At 28.2% G+C, this 19429-nt stretch overlaps 2 protein-coding genes across 4 annotated transcripts in view; one reads left to right on the top strand and one right to left on the bottom strand.

Annotated features, from left to right (window-relative positions):
- Positions 1–8493, top strand: part of LOC136988730 (alpha-N-acetylgalactosaminidase-like) — a 31156-nt gene extending 22663 nt beyond the window's left edge. For all 3 annotated transcript variants that reach the window (XM_067286692.1, XM_067286690.1, XM_067286691.1), the window contains 3 exons: positions 3088–3249; positions 5655–5852; positions 8063–8493. In XM_067286692.1, coding sequence (XP_067142793.1) covers positions 3088–3249; positions 5655–5852; positions 8063–8335 — 633 coding nt within the window. In that variant the 3' untranslated portion in view covers positions 8336–8493. The remainder of the gene's footprint in view (positions 1–3087; positions 3250–5654; positions 5853–8062) is intronic.
- A 7910-nt stretch (positions 8494–16403) lies between these two features.
- Positions 16404–18970, bottom strand: LOC136988721 (acetylcholinesterase-like). Its single transcript, XM_067286677.1, has 2 exons — positions 17297–18970; positions 16404–17216 (listed from the first exon to the last, which is right to left on the bottom strand). Exons 1-2 carry the CDS (start codon positions 18793–18795, stop codon positions 16814–16816), a joined length of 1902 nt encoding a protein of 633 aa, XP_067142778.1. The 5' UTR covers positions 18796–18970; the 3' UTR covers positions 16404–16813.
- Between the last annotated feature and the right edge of the window lie 459 nt (positions 18971–19429).

Raw genomic sequence — 19429 nt, 5'->3', positions numbered from 1 at the left:
TGCATTAATCTCTTATAACAATGAGTGTATGATGTGAAGGTAACTGATAAAATGTACTGTCTCATTAGCATTAAAAATATTGAATATTGTATTCAGTTTTTTTTTTTCAATATCATTAGCACATCATTTGCTAACTAGATCTTGTGATATGTTGTTTTCTTCTACACATATTGTTCCATAAGCTGTCTTATATCAAACTAAAAATCAATTGAGCCATTAAATGCTTATTGGATAAGTATCAGGTTCTGAAAGTTTCTCAGAATTTAATGCTTTTTTGCATATTATTAGACCATTAATTGAGATTTCTTTTTTGAACATTTTGTAACAATGAAAAAACAGTTTTATTAATGACATCATATAAAACATTTTGAACTTTTTTTAGTGTCCCAAGGCTCACTCTTTAATCTTCCTTCAATTCTTTCACAATCTTTTAAAATTGCAACTAATATTGAAGAAGCAATATCAAATCTCTTGCAACATTGTGTGTCTTTTCACTAGTGATTATTTAAGATTGCTTGTTTTTTTTAACATAAATGACACTAATTTATATTAAAAGGAAACAATTTTAGAAAAAATGATTCAGATATTGTTTCTTTTAATAGTGAAAAACATAATATTAATTAATCTTGTAATAATTATAATAAATTGCAATATTACAAATAAATACAAATTTTGTATTTTGTACTTTACAGTTTTCGTGCCATCTGTAATAAAAATAGATATAAATACAGTAATACCCCGAACTTACGCGATAGATGGGACCAAGTGATAACCGCGTAAGTCGAATTCACGTAAGTCAGGGTATAATTTCGCATATAAATACATACAAATTATTTTTAATTGGGGCCGGAGACTAAATAAAACAATAAGTTAGAAAAAAAATGTTTAATAAAATCTTAGATAATACATATATATAACAAATTATATTATTAAACTCGTAAACTGAAGTTATTTTGATGTAGAAGGCTTCATAAAACCTAACAAATTCGTCTGACAGCTCAAAGATTTTTTTCTCCTGCAAAATTTCCTTGTAGCATGCTAATAATTTTTTATTTCTCGTTTTGTAGAAGAAATGAGCTCTTCGTTGGAGTCTATATTTTCTAAAATTTGCAACCCCTTTTCAATTGAACTGAAGCCTTCTGTCAAGTTTTCACAGCTTTGAGAATTTTTTCTTTACCTTTTATAATTGTTCTGACCCTCGATTCCAGTAGATCAAACTTCTTTCCAATTCACAAATTTTCATTTTTGTGTCGAAGTCTTTAATAACATTAACTTTACATTCCAAAGATAAAGTTTTTCTTTTCTTGTTTGATGCAGAAGAATCAGTTCTACTTCGTTTGGATGACATAGTAGAGTCTCTCAAGTCTGCATAGATAGAATAAACACAAAAATAAATAACACAAAATAAATTGTAGCTATGCGTCGATTTCGCACGACACATGTCCGAACATGTAAGCTAAACAATAGTGTGGGGGGAGTGAGTAAACAAGAGTTGCATGGCGCTCAAACAAAAGACGAATCAACGAGATTTGAAAATTGCGTAACTCCGGGTTCGCGTAAGTCGGAGTAGCGTAAGTCAAGGTATTACTGTACTACAAAATATTTTTACTAAATTTAGTATTGTTGGACTGCAAACTCTACTCACTGTGTGACACAATATATCAGTGAATCTAAAATGAGCTGATTCAGACAAATTTAATTGAAGTAGGTAACCTATGTTCATCTACACTACAAAGTTTTTAAACATGATGATAAAATAATTGTTACATTAGTATGTTGATTTTTATAAAACGAGATTTATTTTATACAATTTACTTAATAAATTTGTACAAGAAAATTATGAAATTCAATATATTAGAAATTGACTTGTAATACTTTTAATATTTTTATTGTGAAATTTAATTTAATTTTATTGACATCGAAGTTAATTATCTCCACCTGGAAGTACAAAAAAAAAGATAAAATATAGTTATAATAAAAGAATACATTAAACTTACACATAATCATTTAATATTAATTTTTTTTATAAATTTAACATAGTTATATATGAATTAAATAATGTTGAATGACCAACGTATTTCTTGAATAAGAATATTTCTAACTTATTGAATATTTTCTTTCATCTTGACAGAATACATAAGAATCTGGATATAATAAAATTTAACTTTTGTATTTTATATCCTTATAAATACAAAATTGATTTTATTTAATCTAATTTGTAACAATAATGATACTGAGGTTAATTTGTAACATTAATGAAATTATAATTAAATAAGTAATAGACATATGACAAGCAGTCAGAAAACCAGGATGAAACCCTTGTTTTAACATCTGTGAAGGTCAGTTAAAAATGTCAGAAAACTAACAATAGAATTAATTAATTTTATTCTTCAATACATAAATTGTCAAATTGTTATACAGAAAAATCATCAAATAACAACATGCTACTCTCATAATTAAAAACTTTCCAGCTTTTTTTCTTATCAAAATTAAATATAATGACTTAACTATTTTGAATATGGTTGCATAATAAAAAATATATCAAGTTTTATATTTATTATTACAAGCTATACAAGATGTTAAAATCAGCATTTATACAGTAGATAGTACAAACTAAACTGAGTAAAAAAAAGTCTTAGCAAATGACTCTAAGATAATGATGCCAAGCATGCATGAAAATGAAAGGAGGACATGTATACCTTCCTGTAAACTGAGGTAAGTATTTAGCAAGATTTTCCTCTTTTTTATGTTGCATGCAATATGTAGAAGCTAATAAGTCAGTCATGAAACTAACAGAAAATTGTTAACATCTTAGAAATAGTTGAACTTTTGACTTATTGTTTATTAGGGGTTTTTTTTAACTGAGTATGGCACGTACTATCTATTGTATAAATACTAAATGCTTTTGTTAACACCCTGTACGAATGGAAATTATTTTTAATTGTGTTAGTTTTTATTGATTATTTTTAAAACTTATAAGTATTTTATATATGTTAACTGTTCTTTTATATTTCATTATTTCTTAATTTTGAATATGACATTGTAAAATTAAAAGCTTTGCATTATTGATAATTTAAATATTTTCAGCCTAATTACACAAAAATTGCAGAAAACTGCAATATATGGCGTAATTTTGATGACATTAGTGATTCGTGGCAGAGTGTTTTGTCCATAATTGATTATTATGCCAAAGAACAAGATGTACTCAGAGCAGCTGCTGGAAAAGGGCATTGGAATGATCCTGATATGGTAGTGCTTTTAAATGCTTTACTATTTATTTATAACAAATATTGCATATAAAAGGTCTAAATCTTATTTTATGATATATTTTAAATATATCATAAAATAATGTTTAAATTCTGAGTTATACTTTTATAAACTGTGCTTTAATACTTGATAAAAGTATAAAATAAGTTTATAGAACAAACATTAAAATTTATCAATAATCAATTTTTATTCTTTAAATTCTTGTCAATATTACCATTATTTTAACTAGTATATATATCAAATGTTGCAACAACAAAATTGATTACTCTGTAAAATTTATAGAGTAATCTTTAAGAGAATAAATTAAAATAGATAAACTTTTCTTCTATGAAAGACATTATTGAGAATAAAAAGCAATGAAATTTTTAAATTTTGTCATTTAATAAATTAGAATTAATTTTGAATCATCAATATTTTTATTTAATGTGCTAAGATTAAATTTAAACTTTTCGATAGTAATGTCTGTTGAATAAATATTTTATGTATTAATCATCAGAGTTATATTTAATCAGCTGGTGTTTGACGTAAATTTAACATTAATTTATATATGTACAGTACAATGTTGGGTCAATGATTATTTCTATTTATTTACTTACTAAGGTACTTTAAAGTAATTAATTATTCATTTTTTGTTTATCAAAATTATCAATTTATTTATCAATATTTTTTATGAAAATTTCTAGAAATTTACTTATCTTTATTGCTATTTTATAATTTAAAGAGGAAATATTAAATACATGAATTTATAATACTAATACTAATATATTTTAATGAAATACAATAAAACATGCAAGAAATGGAACTCTGTATGATAGAAACTTGTAAAAACTGGAAAATTGCATTTATTTTGCATTATCATCAATTTTTTCCCACAAAATATTTTGTCTAAGACAATCTGAGAGATGTGAATGGAAATCTATATATGTTACATCTGTTATTACTTTGCATTAGTTAGAACCTGTTAGATGGAAACTTAAACAAGTATTGAATCAAAAAACCTGACAAATACATTAGGAATGAAATTAATTTTATCAATATTTAGGAACTTAAATATATCTTCCACAACCTTTAAATTTCTGGTACGTATATTTAATCTTATGTGTACCAGTATTTATTAGTGAAAATTGTTTCTATTTATGAACTTATTGAAAAACATGAAAGCAATATACATGTGGTAAATATGGTGGTCATGTTTAAGATGCAGATATGCAGACGATATTCAATCAGTATTAATAAATGCAATTTTTATTTTATTATACAGTAGTTATACATTTTATTTATTGTTCTCATGTTTTAATTGATTATTAGGACATTTAATTGTGTTATTTTTATATTAAGTTTTATGTATTTGCTGTTTTTAATTGCTTAAGGTCTGGGAATGGATCAATTCACTTTCCATTATTCCATTGGAATAAATTAATTCAGACTTTGAATGGCCTCCTGGAATGAAGGCTCCACTTTACTTGAATAATGTAAATGAATACAGATATCCCTTGTATAACATGGTTTTGCTCTTACGTAGTTTGAGAATCGAAGACATTTCATACAAAACATCACAATTTTTAAGTGCAAACATTGTCATTCAATACTTTTTTATTCAAGCAAGTATGCATGTTGTCTCATATTAGACTATGGATTTTAGAATATTGAAATTTTCAATGTTGTATGTGCTGTTTGCCCAATTTTCTTTAATGAGAACTGATTTCTACAATTTTTTTTCCTTGTCCTAGTTTCTAATCTAGCTTTCCTGTAAATGAGATGTCACTGTCATTGGTGATAGTGCTCTAAATGAACCTGAAAGACTATCATTGTGTTTTGTTTTTATAAATTAAATTAAAAGTTACTACATAAAAAGAGTAAATTTTTAAAGATCTCTTACATGTTAGACAAATGCAAGCAAATGAAAATATCAAGTTTCATGAAAAAAGTAGAAAAAAATTAAGATGTTGCTGATACTTTAGCTTAAGATCAACAGAAAAGCTTAGAAGATGATGATATTTTGCCAAAAAGAAAATGTCACTATTTAATAGGGTTTAGCAGTGAAGAAAAAAGTAATATCAATGTGCAAAACTTGACTGTGATTGTTAATTAATTATTGATTGCTTTAATAATCATATTTTTCTTAATTGTAAAAAAAGAATAGTATATACTTTTGCTACTTTTGAAACCTAACCCTATGTTTTGTACTAGTCCTTTGTTTCATACAGCATGGATTCATATAACATGGTCCTTTTTCAGAACCTAACTATTCTGTTATAAGGGGATATCTGTATTTACAAAATAAAAATAAAAAATATTTTTATAAGATGGCATAATATTGTTATGTAAATATTTGAATATGAAAAAAGAATGAAACTTAAATTATTTTCATTTATTTTATATTTCAGTTAGTTATAGGTAACTTTGGATTAAGTTATGATGAATCAAAAGCACAGATGGCTTTATGGTCAATAATGTCTGCACCCTTATTGATGTCAAATGATTTAAGAAAACTTAAACCGGAATTTAAAAAGATTCTTTTGAATAAAGATCTCATTGCCATAAATCAAGATTCATTAGGAACAATGGGACAAAAATTACTCTCAGTAAGTTCATTAAACTTTTTTCCAATGCCAAACAAAGAGTTAAATTTAACAAAGTAAAAATATGTTTATATATTGAACAAATCATGAGTATCTTCTTTTATGAAAGGATTTAAAAGGTTTGTTATATTAAAAATATATTTAAAAAATTTTAACTTTAATCTTCTTTTCATAGTTTAATAAATTAATATTGACAAATTCTGTTGCGTTTTTCTGTAATTTTATAGATTAGTATCAGAATAACTGTAAGAAAATTATGAAACGGGTCTTGTTTTCTCCTAACAATTTTAAATTGATCATTGGCACAGATATTTCAGACAGCCCCTTATATTTTTTCAGAATTAAAATTTAATATATAACTAAGGATCTACTTATGGTTATTAAATATGTTTAAAATAGGGACCAGTCCCTGTAATGGAAATATTGTTGCAATTTTAAATAGAGATTTGATACATTTTTAATGTTCTTGATGACTTATAATTATAGATTTATTTACAGAAAAAAAAATTTTAGCTAATATTTAAAGAATTTTTTTTCTAATAGTTTGATGTAATAAGAATCTGATTTGATTCAACAATGAATTGTCATTTTAATGATATTGTAATAAAGTATCATAGAACCACATTGCATCTTATTCTATGTTGTGTTGTCTTCAAGTTGAAGATTAAGCAACATAAGGCATTTTTTCAAATCCTGTTTTATTGACCACTAAACAAACTTGAGTTATCCATTACATATATACTGTATACTGTATTATATTATTATTATTAACCAAGCTTTATTAAAACAAGATTACAGATGTTGTTTTTTTAAGTTTTAATATAGCATATAATCTCTTCTAAGTTACAATGTTTGTTTTATTTTTTATAAATATGAAAATACATAACTTCTAAAAGAAAGTAGACTTTAAATAGTGTTATTGAGAAAATGAAAAGAATTACAAGTATTGTTTTTACTTGAAAGAATAGTTCAAAAGTATTTTTTCTATTTTTTTTCCATATTTTATTGCATTTCAACTTCATTCTCTTTGTTACTTGTAATATCTATTCTGTATTTAAATCTCAAAAAGAATCACACTTGCATATATGATTCTTTTCTTTACATGGATGATGTTTTCAAATCTTAGAACATATAATTTATGGCGAGTAGTACATCTGAACTTTAGTATATTCCCAGAGGAAGAAATAATCGATGTCAAATACAAAACGGTTGGTGGTCACATGAGCCAATCTCTTCTGATTTCTTTTTGAAAAAAGCATAAAAATTGATCTTGGGATCATGTGTTCTATCAAATATGCATAGGCAGAAAAATCTTTTTGAATTAAATATTTGATGTGGACTCTTCACTTCTGTTTATTTGAGTTGTTTGAGAAAATAGCTCTTGTATTTATTAAAATTAATAGTAATTTTTTATAATTTAATAAATGATGAATAGCTCTTAATAAAGGAATTATAGTGAAAATTATTTTATTATTATTATGTTTAAAAATTTTTTGTAATAATTTTAAAAAAATAATAACTTAATTGCAAAGTTAATTTTAAGAAGTTCAGATGAATAATATATGAATTAAATCTGTATATTTGAAGGTTTGAACTGATTTCAGTTCCACAATATTTAAACATTTTCTGGTTAAATATTGCAATGTATTGTGAAATTTAATAAAATTTACTAGTTATTTTTTATTGAGTTATTGGAATATAGTAAACCCCACTAATTTAGAATTCACATAACTCAGATGAATTTTTTCAAAACAGTAATTAAAAATTTCTTGACAATAGAAAAATTACAATTAAAGAGTGTTTTTTTTGATTTTCAGACATCTTTGCATTACTGTACATTATATTAATTGGTTGGTAAGTTACTAAAGACTGTACATTGCTGTATACTGTAGTCATGAAATTTTGTGTGTTTATTTCTTGTAATAGTAAATTCAGCAGTATAATCTCAGCTTAGTAAAACTTCTGTATAGCCAATCAAAACAAATTACTGTACTTTTGGTTTTCCTCATTGTCAGAGTACACAAAAGTCTAAGTTAGCAGGGGTGTTTTACCCCTGCTAACTTAGACTTTTGTGTACTCAGGCAAACTTAATTTCTCTTCTATTAGTCCAAGTTAGTGGGAGTTTACTATATTTTTTAGTTCTTTAAGGTTATGATAATGATTATTTATTTTATGTACATTCAATAATAAAATAATTTAATTATAAATTTTAGGTTAATAATATTGAAATTTGGTCAAAAGCTATTAATCCAACAATAGGACAAGATACTTCGCGTGCATTAGTTTTCTTCAATCGCAGAAGTTTAGGAGGTCCACTCAATGTTACAGTTGTTCTTAATAGTGTTGGACTTACTCGTGAAACTGGATATGAGTGTTATGAAGTATTTGACCATAAATTTTTAGGAATCTATAGACCAGAAAATAATCTAACAGTGCAAGTTAATCCATCAGGTGTTTCAGTAGTTGTAGCAAAGGTACAAAAATAGATGTAACCTATGTGAAACTACTAGAAATTATATTAATTACCAGTAATGTTTATATAACAGATAATTATAAAATGTTTTGCTATGTAAATAATTCTTTATATATATTGAATTTTTTGTAATACTATGAAATTTTTTCTAAAGTTTTTTTAATATAGCTTTTTTTTTTTTAATTATATACAAATCAATCAATTCAAAATGATTTCTTTAAAATAGCTTATAAAATTAATTTAAATTTATAATTTCAATTTTTTAATAAATTACTGTGATTTTTAATATTTTATATTATGAAATTATTGATTTCTATGATAAATTATTGTTCCTAATGACATTTAAAATTTAAAACAAAATACTGATGTTAAATATTTCAATTATAAAAGATATTTCATGACTTTCAGAAAAATTTTATAATAAAATTAATTTGTTGTAATGCCTTGTTATATGGTATATTAAAATAGTTTTTTAAAACAGAATATTTATTTCGTATATAACTAAGGAAACTAAAATGAACTATTGTTAGTTTTATTAATACCTATAAATATTTACTATACTTTGAATTAATTGTGTTTTAAATTAGCATATATTTGATTTTATGAAAATTGTTTTACAAAAATTTTTACTATATAAATTATATACTTATTATAAATGATCTGTTTATTATAATCACAGATTATAGTATTAAATAACTGACAATTCTAGTATTAAATAACTGATTTAATACTAGAATTGTCAGTTATTTAATACTATAATACTATAACAAATTAAAACTTCACTTAACTGTAACTGAAACTCTAATTACATTATCATTATTTATAGTTACATAGGCATTTCTGTGTGTTTTTACACTCTCATCTTCAGCATGTATTTAACGTCTCATAATCATTATCAATTATTACTATCAGTCTTAACTGGTGCTTTTAAAAATTAAAGAAGTTTTTTAATTATTATTTTCTGGTCGTATAATATTTAAATTGGCATTTCTCACTTCAATTATATACTAACTATTGTTAGAGACGTACTTCCAATGTACTTTCAAAAAGCAAAAGGAGACAAACACACTGGATGAATTGCTATTAATTAATAATAGTTTTAATTAGTTATTCTTTAAGTTATACATTTTTAAAATCTTATTTACTTACTCCTTAATGTTATCAATAGGTTATTTGTTACTGATACAGGCAAATTCCACAGTTATAACAATAAAAAGATTTTACTATATAAAATATGATCATATAGCTACTTGTCACTCAAATTTTAAGTTCATTTTGGTTGTAAAATGTGAAGTAATTAAACAGATTAATACTTTTATTATAAGTAAAACTAAATTAGTGGGAAAAAATAAATTTACAATTTTATTTGAAAAATATTTATTTTTGCTAAATAAACAATGAAATACTATACTACTTTTATTAATAAAAAAGTTAAATATTTTAATATAATATCTTTCCAATTAATATTCATCCCTGGTAAATAACTAAATAAATATGAAAAGCCTCAAGACATAAATAAAATTAAAAAAAATAATATGAAAAAAATTACTGATATTGTGCCATTGTTCAATTAGTAATTATTTTATAAAAATAGCTTGCAGCAATTTTAACATATGCAAGGTTCTAGTTAAGGAAAAAACTTTTACATATACAAACTTTCATCATATAGCAAATCAATTTTCTCAAATTGCATATTGAATCCTAAAGATAATACAATAAATAATATGTAATTGTGGAGTCACATTATAACTGTTCTAACCTGCAATGCTCATTTAATACAACTGGTATATTATTAATTAATATTGTACAACGAACATTTAAAGATACCGTATTTTCTGGCGTATAAGATGACCCCCTACTTTTACAGTTAAAATATAGGCCAAGTATATCCCAAACTCTATAAAAACAACATCTGGTGTGTAAGATGACCCCCAACTTTCGAGAAGATTTTCCCGGGTTAAAAAGTCGTCTTAGACGCCAGAAAATATGGTATTTTCTAAATTATTATATTTTCCCTTCATGATATTTTCATGTTTTTACCATTTCCAAAATAATGAATCAGTCTGTTTTTCAAAAAAACGACATTCACTATACTAAATGACTAATTCATTAATGTGTTTCTGTCACAGTAATAATTTTGTTTAGTGTGGTGATTGCTTTTTAATGGAACAATAGACATAATAAAAGCATTTTTATAAAACAAAACCTCTTGTAAAAAGTAAGTCATTAATATCTTAAGCAGAAATATGAATCTTTTTATCAATAATGATACGTTAATGGTAATTATTTTATAGTAAAGAAATTTTTATGTCATATACTTTTATATATTTTTTTCAAAAATATAAAAAATTTTCTTACTAGTTATTTATTCTATTGTAAGATTAATAAACAGATTAATTTATATTTTAAAGCCAAATTGGTATCTTGTATCTACAGTGAGAATATTACTTTACTTATTTATTTCTGAGAATGAAATAAAAGTCAATAAATGATGCAGTTAATAAAATTAAATGATATTTTATATATAATTATACACTGTATTGAAAATATCTTTTAATTTAAATATAAATTTACAGAATATATCATTCCTACTTTTAGAATATTATAAAATTTGAGTCAATTGGTCTTAAAACTATCTTAAAAAAATGAAGACCTGAAATTTGATATATATTAGAGGAAAATCTATCATAAGATTTAAATTACTTTTTTTTAATTAATTTTTGTGTCATTTTCTTGTCAAATTCATTTCTATTGTAAAGCAGATCATTGTGAAATTAAGGAAATTTTCCACAAGTTTTTTCCTTCTTTTTTTTTAAACACCTATTATTCAAAATCAGTTTATGTAACTGTCACTTATGATCAGTAGTTTTTATTGACTATTGGACTACTACTCATAAGGCTTTAATATGTTAGATTGTGAAATGATCATTAGATATTTGTACAAGGAATATAAATTACTGTTTTTAATATAAATTATTTCATAATAACTTTTCCTTGGAAAAGCTTAAAGCATTGTCAATTGTAAAGCTAATTGGAATTTGTATGAATGAAACCGGAAAAATCGTCTTCACGGAGATCAAATCGTAAAATTATAATTTTGATACCTGATGCTATACATATTTTTCATATCAACGCTCATATAGACAAATATATTACGTTTAAATCGATGTTCATAATTTGTGAAGATATCTTTTTATTTTTGCATTACTTTATTGATAGATTCAATGTATAGCACATATATATTTGGATCTGGTCTCAATAAATTTTGATAAATGTTTACAGTAGAAAATTATAAGGTCTGTTTATAACTAACCAATTGGAACTGTATGGAATTTGGCTTGTAAATATGATTTATCTTTTTTATATAATACGAATTGTAAGGACATTTATAGTAACTTGAAATCATTAGATACAGTATAGCATCAACTCACGATCCACGTAGGAATCAATCCGGGCGGGTCGAAACCCCAGGGGTTTTTCAGGGATGGTCCGTCCCTTTTTCATGCCCATCGTGGGTTTGGCCAAACCCACGATGGGCATGAAAAAGGATCTTAAGTTCCCACAGGACGAAAAGTAAAAATAAATAAACTCATAAAATGCCATGAATAATTCGGATCTTTCCATATTTTACTCTGCTCTGTAAGCACTAAGATGGCCTTTTTAATCGTGTCCATCGTGGATTCGCCAGACCCACAATGGGACGGCCGGTTGGTGAGAGACGTCGGTTGGAGAGATCAGAAGTTGCTCGCCTAGCCTTAGGAATGATGCACAGTTGCGGTGATTTTCGTTAACGCGAATCTCGAGATGTTTCCGCTTTTCGTCGCGAATTCTAAATTTGCTATCTAAAGTGGAGAATCGCCTTTTCTACAGTCAAACACAGCTCACTTCCGTAGTTAGATTTATCACGTGAGTACACGAATCACGTGTATAATGGTGTATTTGTTTAATGGCGGAAGGTTCGAATATGATTTTCAATACGAAAAAGTTTCTTGATTCTGTGCAAAATTATCCGTCTTAATAATAACGTTTTAAAATTATGAGCATATTCTGGTGCAAATGAATTAAAACATACCGGTACGTTAATAATAAATAAAAAAATAATATTGTTTCTACTTCCACACTTTCTCTTTCGCCGAATCTTGATAAAACAAGTTATATAAAGTAAAACTTGTGTTTTCATTTTTTCTGTTTACATCTCTCATCTCCATCTTGAACGCCCAACAAATTTTGTACGTGTATCGTCCCGTAACTGCCCTGTGGGCACTAGGTCTTTTTAGCAGGCCCATTATAGGTTCGACCAGGCTCACAATGGGGCAGCCGGTTGGTGAGGAACGGGACCCAACTTATCCTGAAAGACAGTCCGAAAAATTCCTGGCGACCCATCTGGATTGGATCCTGGTCTCTCAGAGCAATACGCAGCCACATTAATCGTTCGGGCGTTCGGATCGGGATGCCGTTCTTATTCATTTATATTAATCTTATTTCATGTCTAGTCTACCCAAAATGGAGGAAAATTAGTTCCGACATATAATGTACCGGTACTAGTACATTATAGATTATTATTATTATTGCAATGTCGTTTTAATATTAATACCTAGTAATAATAATAACTATAACTATATTTGTGAATATAATATTATAAAGTGCAGGTAATCAGTTTTGAATGCAATAAATTCGGATAAAATACTGCACTTATTAGAATTCTCGGCTTTTATCAGATTCTTAAAATGATTAAAACATAGAAGTGTGTTAAAAAAAACTCATTTCGAATTTTATGGATTTTGTGATACAATAACTCGAACTAAATACTGTATGGTGAAAAGGACAACACGTACTGACATACTGTACAATAACAAAATCAAATCACATAGGCCTATTTTTCATTAATTCGTTCTCAAAAAAAAAAAAAAAAAAAATGTTTTCTGTTAAAAAATCTTAACGTTCACTTTTCTTGTTCTCTACTAGGCAGCACCGCCATCATCAATTACCCTGTCTTTTTACAGTAATATACATGTACTGTACTCTTACAAAATTTACAGTTCACTTTTAATGCCAGTATGCATAGTGTTTTTTATTAATTAATTCATAGCCATAACAAAACAATTTTAACGTGTTAAAGTTAAATGTAAAAAATTCATAGCTTTTTCGAAATGATTCGAAGCACTATCACTTTCTATATTGAAAGCAGGTGTAGATCCTTCAAAGTAAAATTATTCACTTTTTTAAAATTCGAGCAACAATCAATAAGTAATGAATTTCAAATTAAATATTCGTTCCGTTACGACAACATTGCCTGGGAAGCGATCGTTAACTATTGATGCTGAACAAAAAAAAAAAAAAATAGTGGATAAAATCATTGAATAGTGTTAGTTGTGGGTTCGCGCATGATCAACGGGTTGGCCACGTGAAGTTTTCTAGATTTTCTTCACGAAGATTTCTTAAATAGTGGTCAGTTTATAAAACTCCCCCCAGGAGTCTCTTGGCAGATTCCGTCCCCGTAATTCCGTGTGTCTACTTCCGATCGCAATAATTTCCCAAATAACTTTTTTTTTACATTCAATCTTTTGTTTTATATAGCCTATGCGCAAATTGGCCACACGGACATACTTAATAATTATTTTAAATTGTTTTGTACCTGATTAAAAGTTATAATTTATGCGGTACATATATGCATAAATATTAAAATGACACTAAAATATATGTTCACTCAGCTATTTTTTTGGCTCTTTTCGCTCTGTGAGTAAGAAAATCTTTTTATCAAGCACATTAAGGATCCCTCGTCCCTCACCATCCAGCCGCCCCATTGTCGGCAGGCCCACAATGAGGTGACTGGATGGCGAGGGATTGTGTCCTACATATCCAGGACTGTCTACTCCCAAAAAATTCCTGGGGTTTTTCGACCGTCCGGATTCGTCCCGAATCCCTAAAGAGGTAGAGTGACACCCGAAATCACTCGACCGTCCGACCGTCTCATTCAAGTATTAAAAAACTTTTTGAAGAATTGATGGCCAACTCTTGAATTAACGATCAATTCTTCAATAAGTTTAATGCATGTTTCAAGAACTCTGTTCCCTTGAAGATGGTCTTGTTAACTATCATACCAAGCGCTTAGTTGCGCTTAATTAATAACAACATTGGTAAATAGTGTCTACGGGTTTTTTATATGGCTATAGGCCTACGTCTTTTCCATTTAATGTCTAAATATGTTTGATGTGTATTATGCTGTTTTTCGTGGGGGCGGCAGACTCAAAGACCGCCAAGGGCGGCACAAACCCTAGCTTTACCACTGCTTTCAGTTATAAAAAAGTTACCTTAATTTAAAGTTATCTACGTAAAATAAACCAAAAAAATGTAATAAATTTTGGTTTATTTTACGTATTTATTACCTTGATCTTACAGATATTCATTCTCCGGATTTAAATGAGTTTCTGTAAGATAATTTATCTCACATTGAGTGTTTTTTTATTCACGCAAATGCTCTTGGAACACAATACACACGTAAATCACGAAGTTACATTTATCCGCTATCATTAGTCATTATTTGATATTTTGTATCAGTAGTAAGTTTCAGAGATCATCGTATGAAGAGTGTATTTATTTACTTTTATGCCTCGAAGAATGTACTTTTTAATTTTATTTCTGACTCAAATTTATCTTCAAATTGCTAATATTAAATTTGATATTATATACATTATAGAAATTCAAATAAATGCTAAATCAAATTTATTCTTCGGTTATAAAAAGTAAATGTATCGAGTATAGATTATCGGGTGTTGTTGTATTTTAAATATTGTGTTGCCCTGCTTTGCATAGAAACTCTCGATATTATAGGCCTATTTTCTAATGGAGACACTTTATGTGAGAAAGCTATTTCAATTTACTTAAATTAACCTTGAGCATTGAACACAAGACCGTGTTATTTATCAAACACCTGGCTTTTTCCACCTTTATTAGCAACTAATAAAGGTGGAAAAAGCCAGGTGTTTGATAAATAACACGGTCTTGTGTTCAATACTCAATATACGGCAAAAACACGGTTTCAAGAACATTTAAACTAAAATTAACCTTTTAAAAAAAATTTTCTTCTGAAAATTCAAGTAATATGGATGAAGCACGTTTTGGAAATAAATCCTTCGTGTCCATCTTGTGCCACTGGATTAAACTATTTATTTACAAACGATATTAAATGACAAATGCTTAAAAACGATCAACAAAAATTTATAAACTTTTTTCTTACACTTTTAATACTTTAAAATAATTCAGTGGCTGAATGGATAACTGCCACTTAACACCGGTCGTGAGTTCGTGCCTCTCCACCGTGCTGGCCACGGGGAGTTTTCCTGGTTTTCTTCACGTTAGTAACATCTAAATAAGGACCAGTTTCCCGTAAAAAATCTCCGGGAGTCATTCCCCCTCGGCAGATCGTCCATGTGTCGTGTTGCCGTATAAGAATAAAACAAAACCTTTAAAATAATTCATAAAATGTAAAATATTCAAACGGCATTAATTTACTATTTTATTTTCAAAACAAATATATTAAAATGTTCCGATTTAACTGAAAGTTTTCGCTTCATTTTTTGCGTTTCTTTATCATCAAATATGGGTTTTAGCATATCGAACGCTTTTATCTAAATTAAATTGTGCGCCTTGACTCTTTAATTTGAATATAGATTAAAGCTTGCACGACCGGATGATTGGAGGCGACAGTCAACAACTTGCCGCTCTGGAAGATCTGTTGTCAAAGGCTGATCAATCCCTTTGTTAAGCAGAGTTCAAATCCGGATCTGTTCAGAAATTTTCATGGATAAATTGAAACAAATACAGTATGTTGGATCTCATCAAAACGCTTCATTGTGAGACTGGCCGAATCTATGATAGGAATATCCTCTTAGTTAATTAACATTGATTATAATTAAAATTATTTTATTTTTAGAAGAAGAATGTAACTTATAGAGTTTGATCGATAACCGTTTATCTAGCAATAATAACAATGGTTGAGTGGGACTTTGGCTGTAATTATTCAAAATAAAAATTTTAAATTTGTAAAATATTATTGTTTTACAAAGAAAACATTGCAAATCTTTAATTAATTTGTTGTAAAATATTTTATTTATTTTTCCTCGCCGTATTCGTAAGATAACGAGTATTCAGTACAATAACAACACTGACTCTCAATTTTTTACGACTAGAGAGATATTTTCTAAAACAAAAATATCAAATGGCAAAAGTCATTTATATTACAGAATAAAATAATACTTAAAAGGATATTTTGATGACAAATCAAACGGGGAACCGACAAGAAGTCACAAACAAAGCCTATGTTACAGCAATTGGATCTATATTACAGATGAAAGACTTTGGACGTTTTGATTGATGTTACGTTTATCAATAAAAATATATCGATGATCGTCAAATATAAGTTACGAAATGGGATTATGCACTGTTGTAAAACCAACAATTAAATGAAAAAAGTGAAAGATTTGAATTTTTTTCAACTCCCACTTTCGTTTAATTTAGTGTAAAATTTCGATTTAGATACGACATAAGCGACTAAAATCGCACTTATCATTATCAACAGAATAATAGTAAAGGACATTAACCCTATTAAAACGTATTCTGTCGTTTCGTTCGATATTATTTTATCAATCAAATACACGTTCGACTTCTTTTCGGTTCCACTCAGATCTGATGCGAGTATATAATTAGAAAATTCGGTACTTTCTTCTTCAATCGGCTTTAATGAAGGTAAAATTTGAAACCACAGATCGTTGGTTCTATCAAAGATAATCCCGTCGATAATTTCGATGTCGGAAGAAAATTTGGCAATGTGTTTTTCTTTCGCTGTAAATTCTGGCCAAATGGATTTAAAAGCTTGTTGAAATTGATCCGGTTTACTAATTAAAAGATTAAAAAATTATCTGTTATTCTCAATTAATATAAATATATTTTAGAAAATTTGAAACGTATGACTTACCCGAATCGAGCGAAATTAGCGAACAAAACCACCATTCTCCGACTTAATAACTTCTCTTCGTAAGTATCATCCAATTGGTAGACGAGTCCGAGTGAAAATAAAACATCGTCACCAAGAGTTGCAGTTAAAAATTGTGGTTGATTAGAGAATGAAGGTCGATGAGCGAAAATATATCTGTATACTCTTCCTTTTTTATTATTATTAGTAGCAAGCAAGCGAGAAAACTGATCGATTCTAGACTTGATGAATAAGTCACCACAAAAATCGATAAAATTACGTCGGAGAGATGGATGTTGATATTTGTAATGGTGCGTAACAATTTTCTCTATCCGATTATTTTTCTTGCCAAAATACTGGAAGAGATTGTCTGCTATTAATCGTTCGAATGTGTTTTTTGTTATATCTTTCTTTCGAATCTCCTTATATAATTCAGACTTTTGTGCATACAAAGTCAGCAAGCAGAGACTTCCTTCGTCCTCGTTGTTTCCTAAAATAACATCGACGTCAGCATATTTTCCTTTTCTTATTGCTTCCATTGGCTCTTCTGTAAGAAACTTTCCATCGATAATAGGTCTCCATCTCTGCGGTACTTGAAGAGAGTGTTTTAATAATATTTCGGCTGGAAGGTTTTGTAGACACTTTACTGTTTCTAATTTTTTGCTTCTCGAACACTTAGTTAACTCGACTAACTGTGAAAATGCTAAAGATGGATCGCGATCAAACACCCAAGAGCCAACAGCAATACCGCTCTGTAATATAACTCTATCAAATAACTTTCTTTCTTGATTAAGCGCGTAAGTCGATGTCATGTGCATGCTAATACTCATCGCACCGGAAAATCTGCCACAAAGTGTTACATTTTTGGAATTTCCTCCAAACTTTTCGATATTTTTAGCCACCCAGCGGAAAGCCATCCTTTGATCTAAGAGCCCGACATTGCCCGGTGCATCCTCCGTTTCGGAGGATAGAAAACCGAAGACTGAAACTCTATAATTAACTGTAACGAGAATCACTTTACCTAAAGAAGCTAAGTAAGTTCCTTCAAATTGTCTAGCATCTGCATAATCGAATCCTTCTCCGGGCAACCAGATCATTACAGGCAACTTTTCGTTTGTTTCGATTTTGGGTACATAAATATTCAGATTCAGGCAATCTTCGTCGATTATCATATCTCTAGTTCTCAGTAAAGGACTAATCACTTCCACGGAATGAGGTGGCTGGTAGCAAGCTGGTCCGAAATCGGTAGCATCGAATCGCAATGAAGCAGCCGAGGCTGGTAGATTTTTAGGTGGTTTAAATCTATTGGCTCCAGTGGGTGACTGAGCGTACGGTATTCCTAAATACTGATAAACGTGTCCTTCCGTTGTGTCCACTTTTTTCCCCTTTACGGTGCCAGAAGTTGTAGGTACCAATAAGTTCGCATGGACAGCACCGACAAAGGTAACGACCAACACAAAATACTCGTAATACGAGCAAACGATGCAGCTAATCTTCTTCATTTCTATTGCTATATCTGTGGAATATTGATAGTGACTAGCTTTATATAGTTAGTGAAAGAGTTATTAGCATAAGGATCACGCAACGTTTTGCCATTGACCCTATTGGAATGAACTCCCAGTGTCGTATTTCCCCACCTGAGTGTGGAAACTCCGCCTACTCGTTCGGTATAATTGACGTCAGAAGCTTCTTGTGCGTTTGACCTAGAGACAAGATATTTTAAACGTCACTTTTTATTATTTAAAGTGAGGAATAGAAAATATCATTGATAATCATTCGAATATTTTCCTATTAAAAAACATGCATTTTAAATCACCATTTATTTTATTTTATTTTTATGTGTTATTTTGGTGCCAGAACAAAGAGAAATCGCTTCGATGATGAATTCAGGCACCTTAAATTTAAAATCAAGGACTTATATTCGGGCTTCAAGGTCAGATTAATTCAAGGTTAACGAGAATGATGGAAATTGAAAATATATTAAATACAATAGATTTTTATCTATTGATTTTTAATAATTTATGGCGCATTATATAGACATAACGTAATTCGATTTTATGAAACTATTTTTCATAGTAGAATTTCTTGCTTCATATATTAATTTATTAATATTATACATACATTCAATATAATTTT

Source organism: Centruroides vittatus, unplaced genomic scaffold (genome assembly GCF_030686945.1).
Source record: "Centruroides vittatus isolate TY-2023 unplaced genomic scaffold, ASM3068694v2 scaffold_386, whole genome shotgun sequence".
Taxonomy (NCBI): Eukaryota; Metazoa; Arthropoda; class Arachnida; order Scorpiones; family Buthidae; genus Centruroides; species Centruroides vittatus.
This window is presented reverse-complemented; position numbering and strand designations above follow the sequence as displayed.

Excerpts from the sequence above, each read along its gene's own strand:
- LOC136988721 (XM_067286677.1), bottom strand. The coding sequence starts at position 18,795 with ATGAAGAAGATTAGCTGCATCGTTTGCTCGTATTACGAGTATTTTGTG. Across the intron at positions 17,217-17,296 it reads GCTAATTTCGCTCGATTCGG|TAAACCGGATCAATTTCAAC; the intron begins GTAAGTCATACG and ends TCTTTTAATTAG.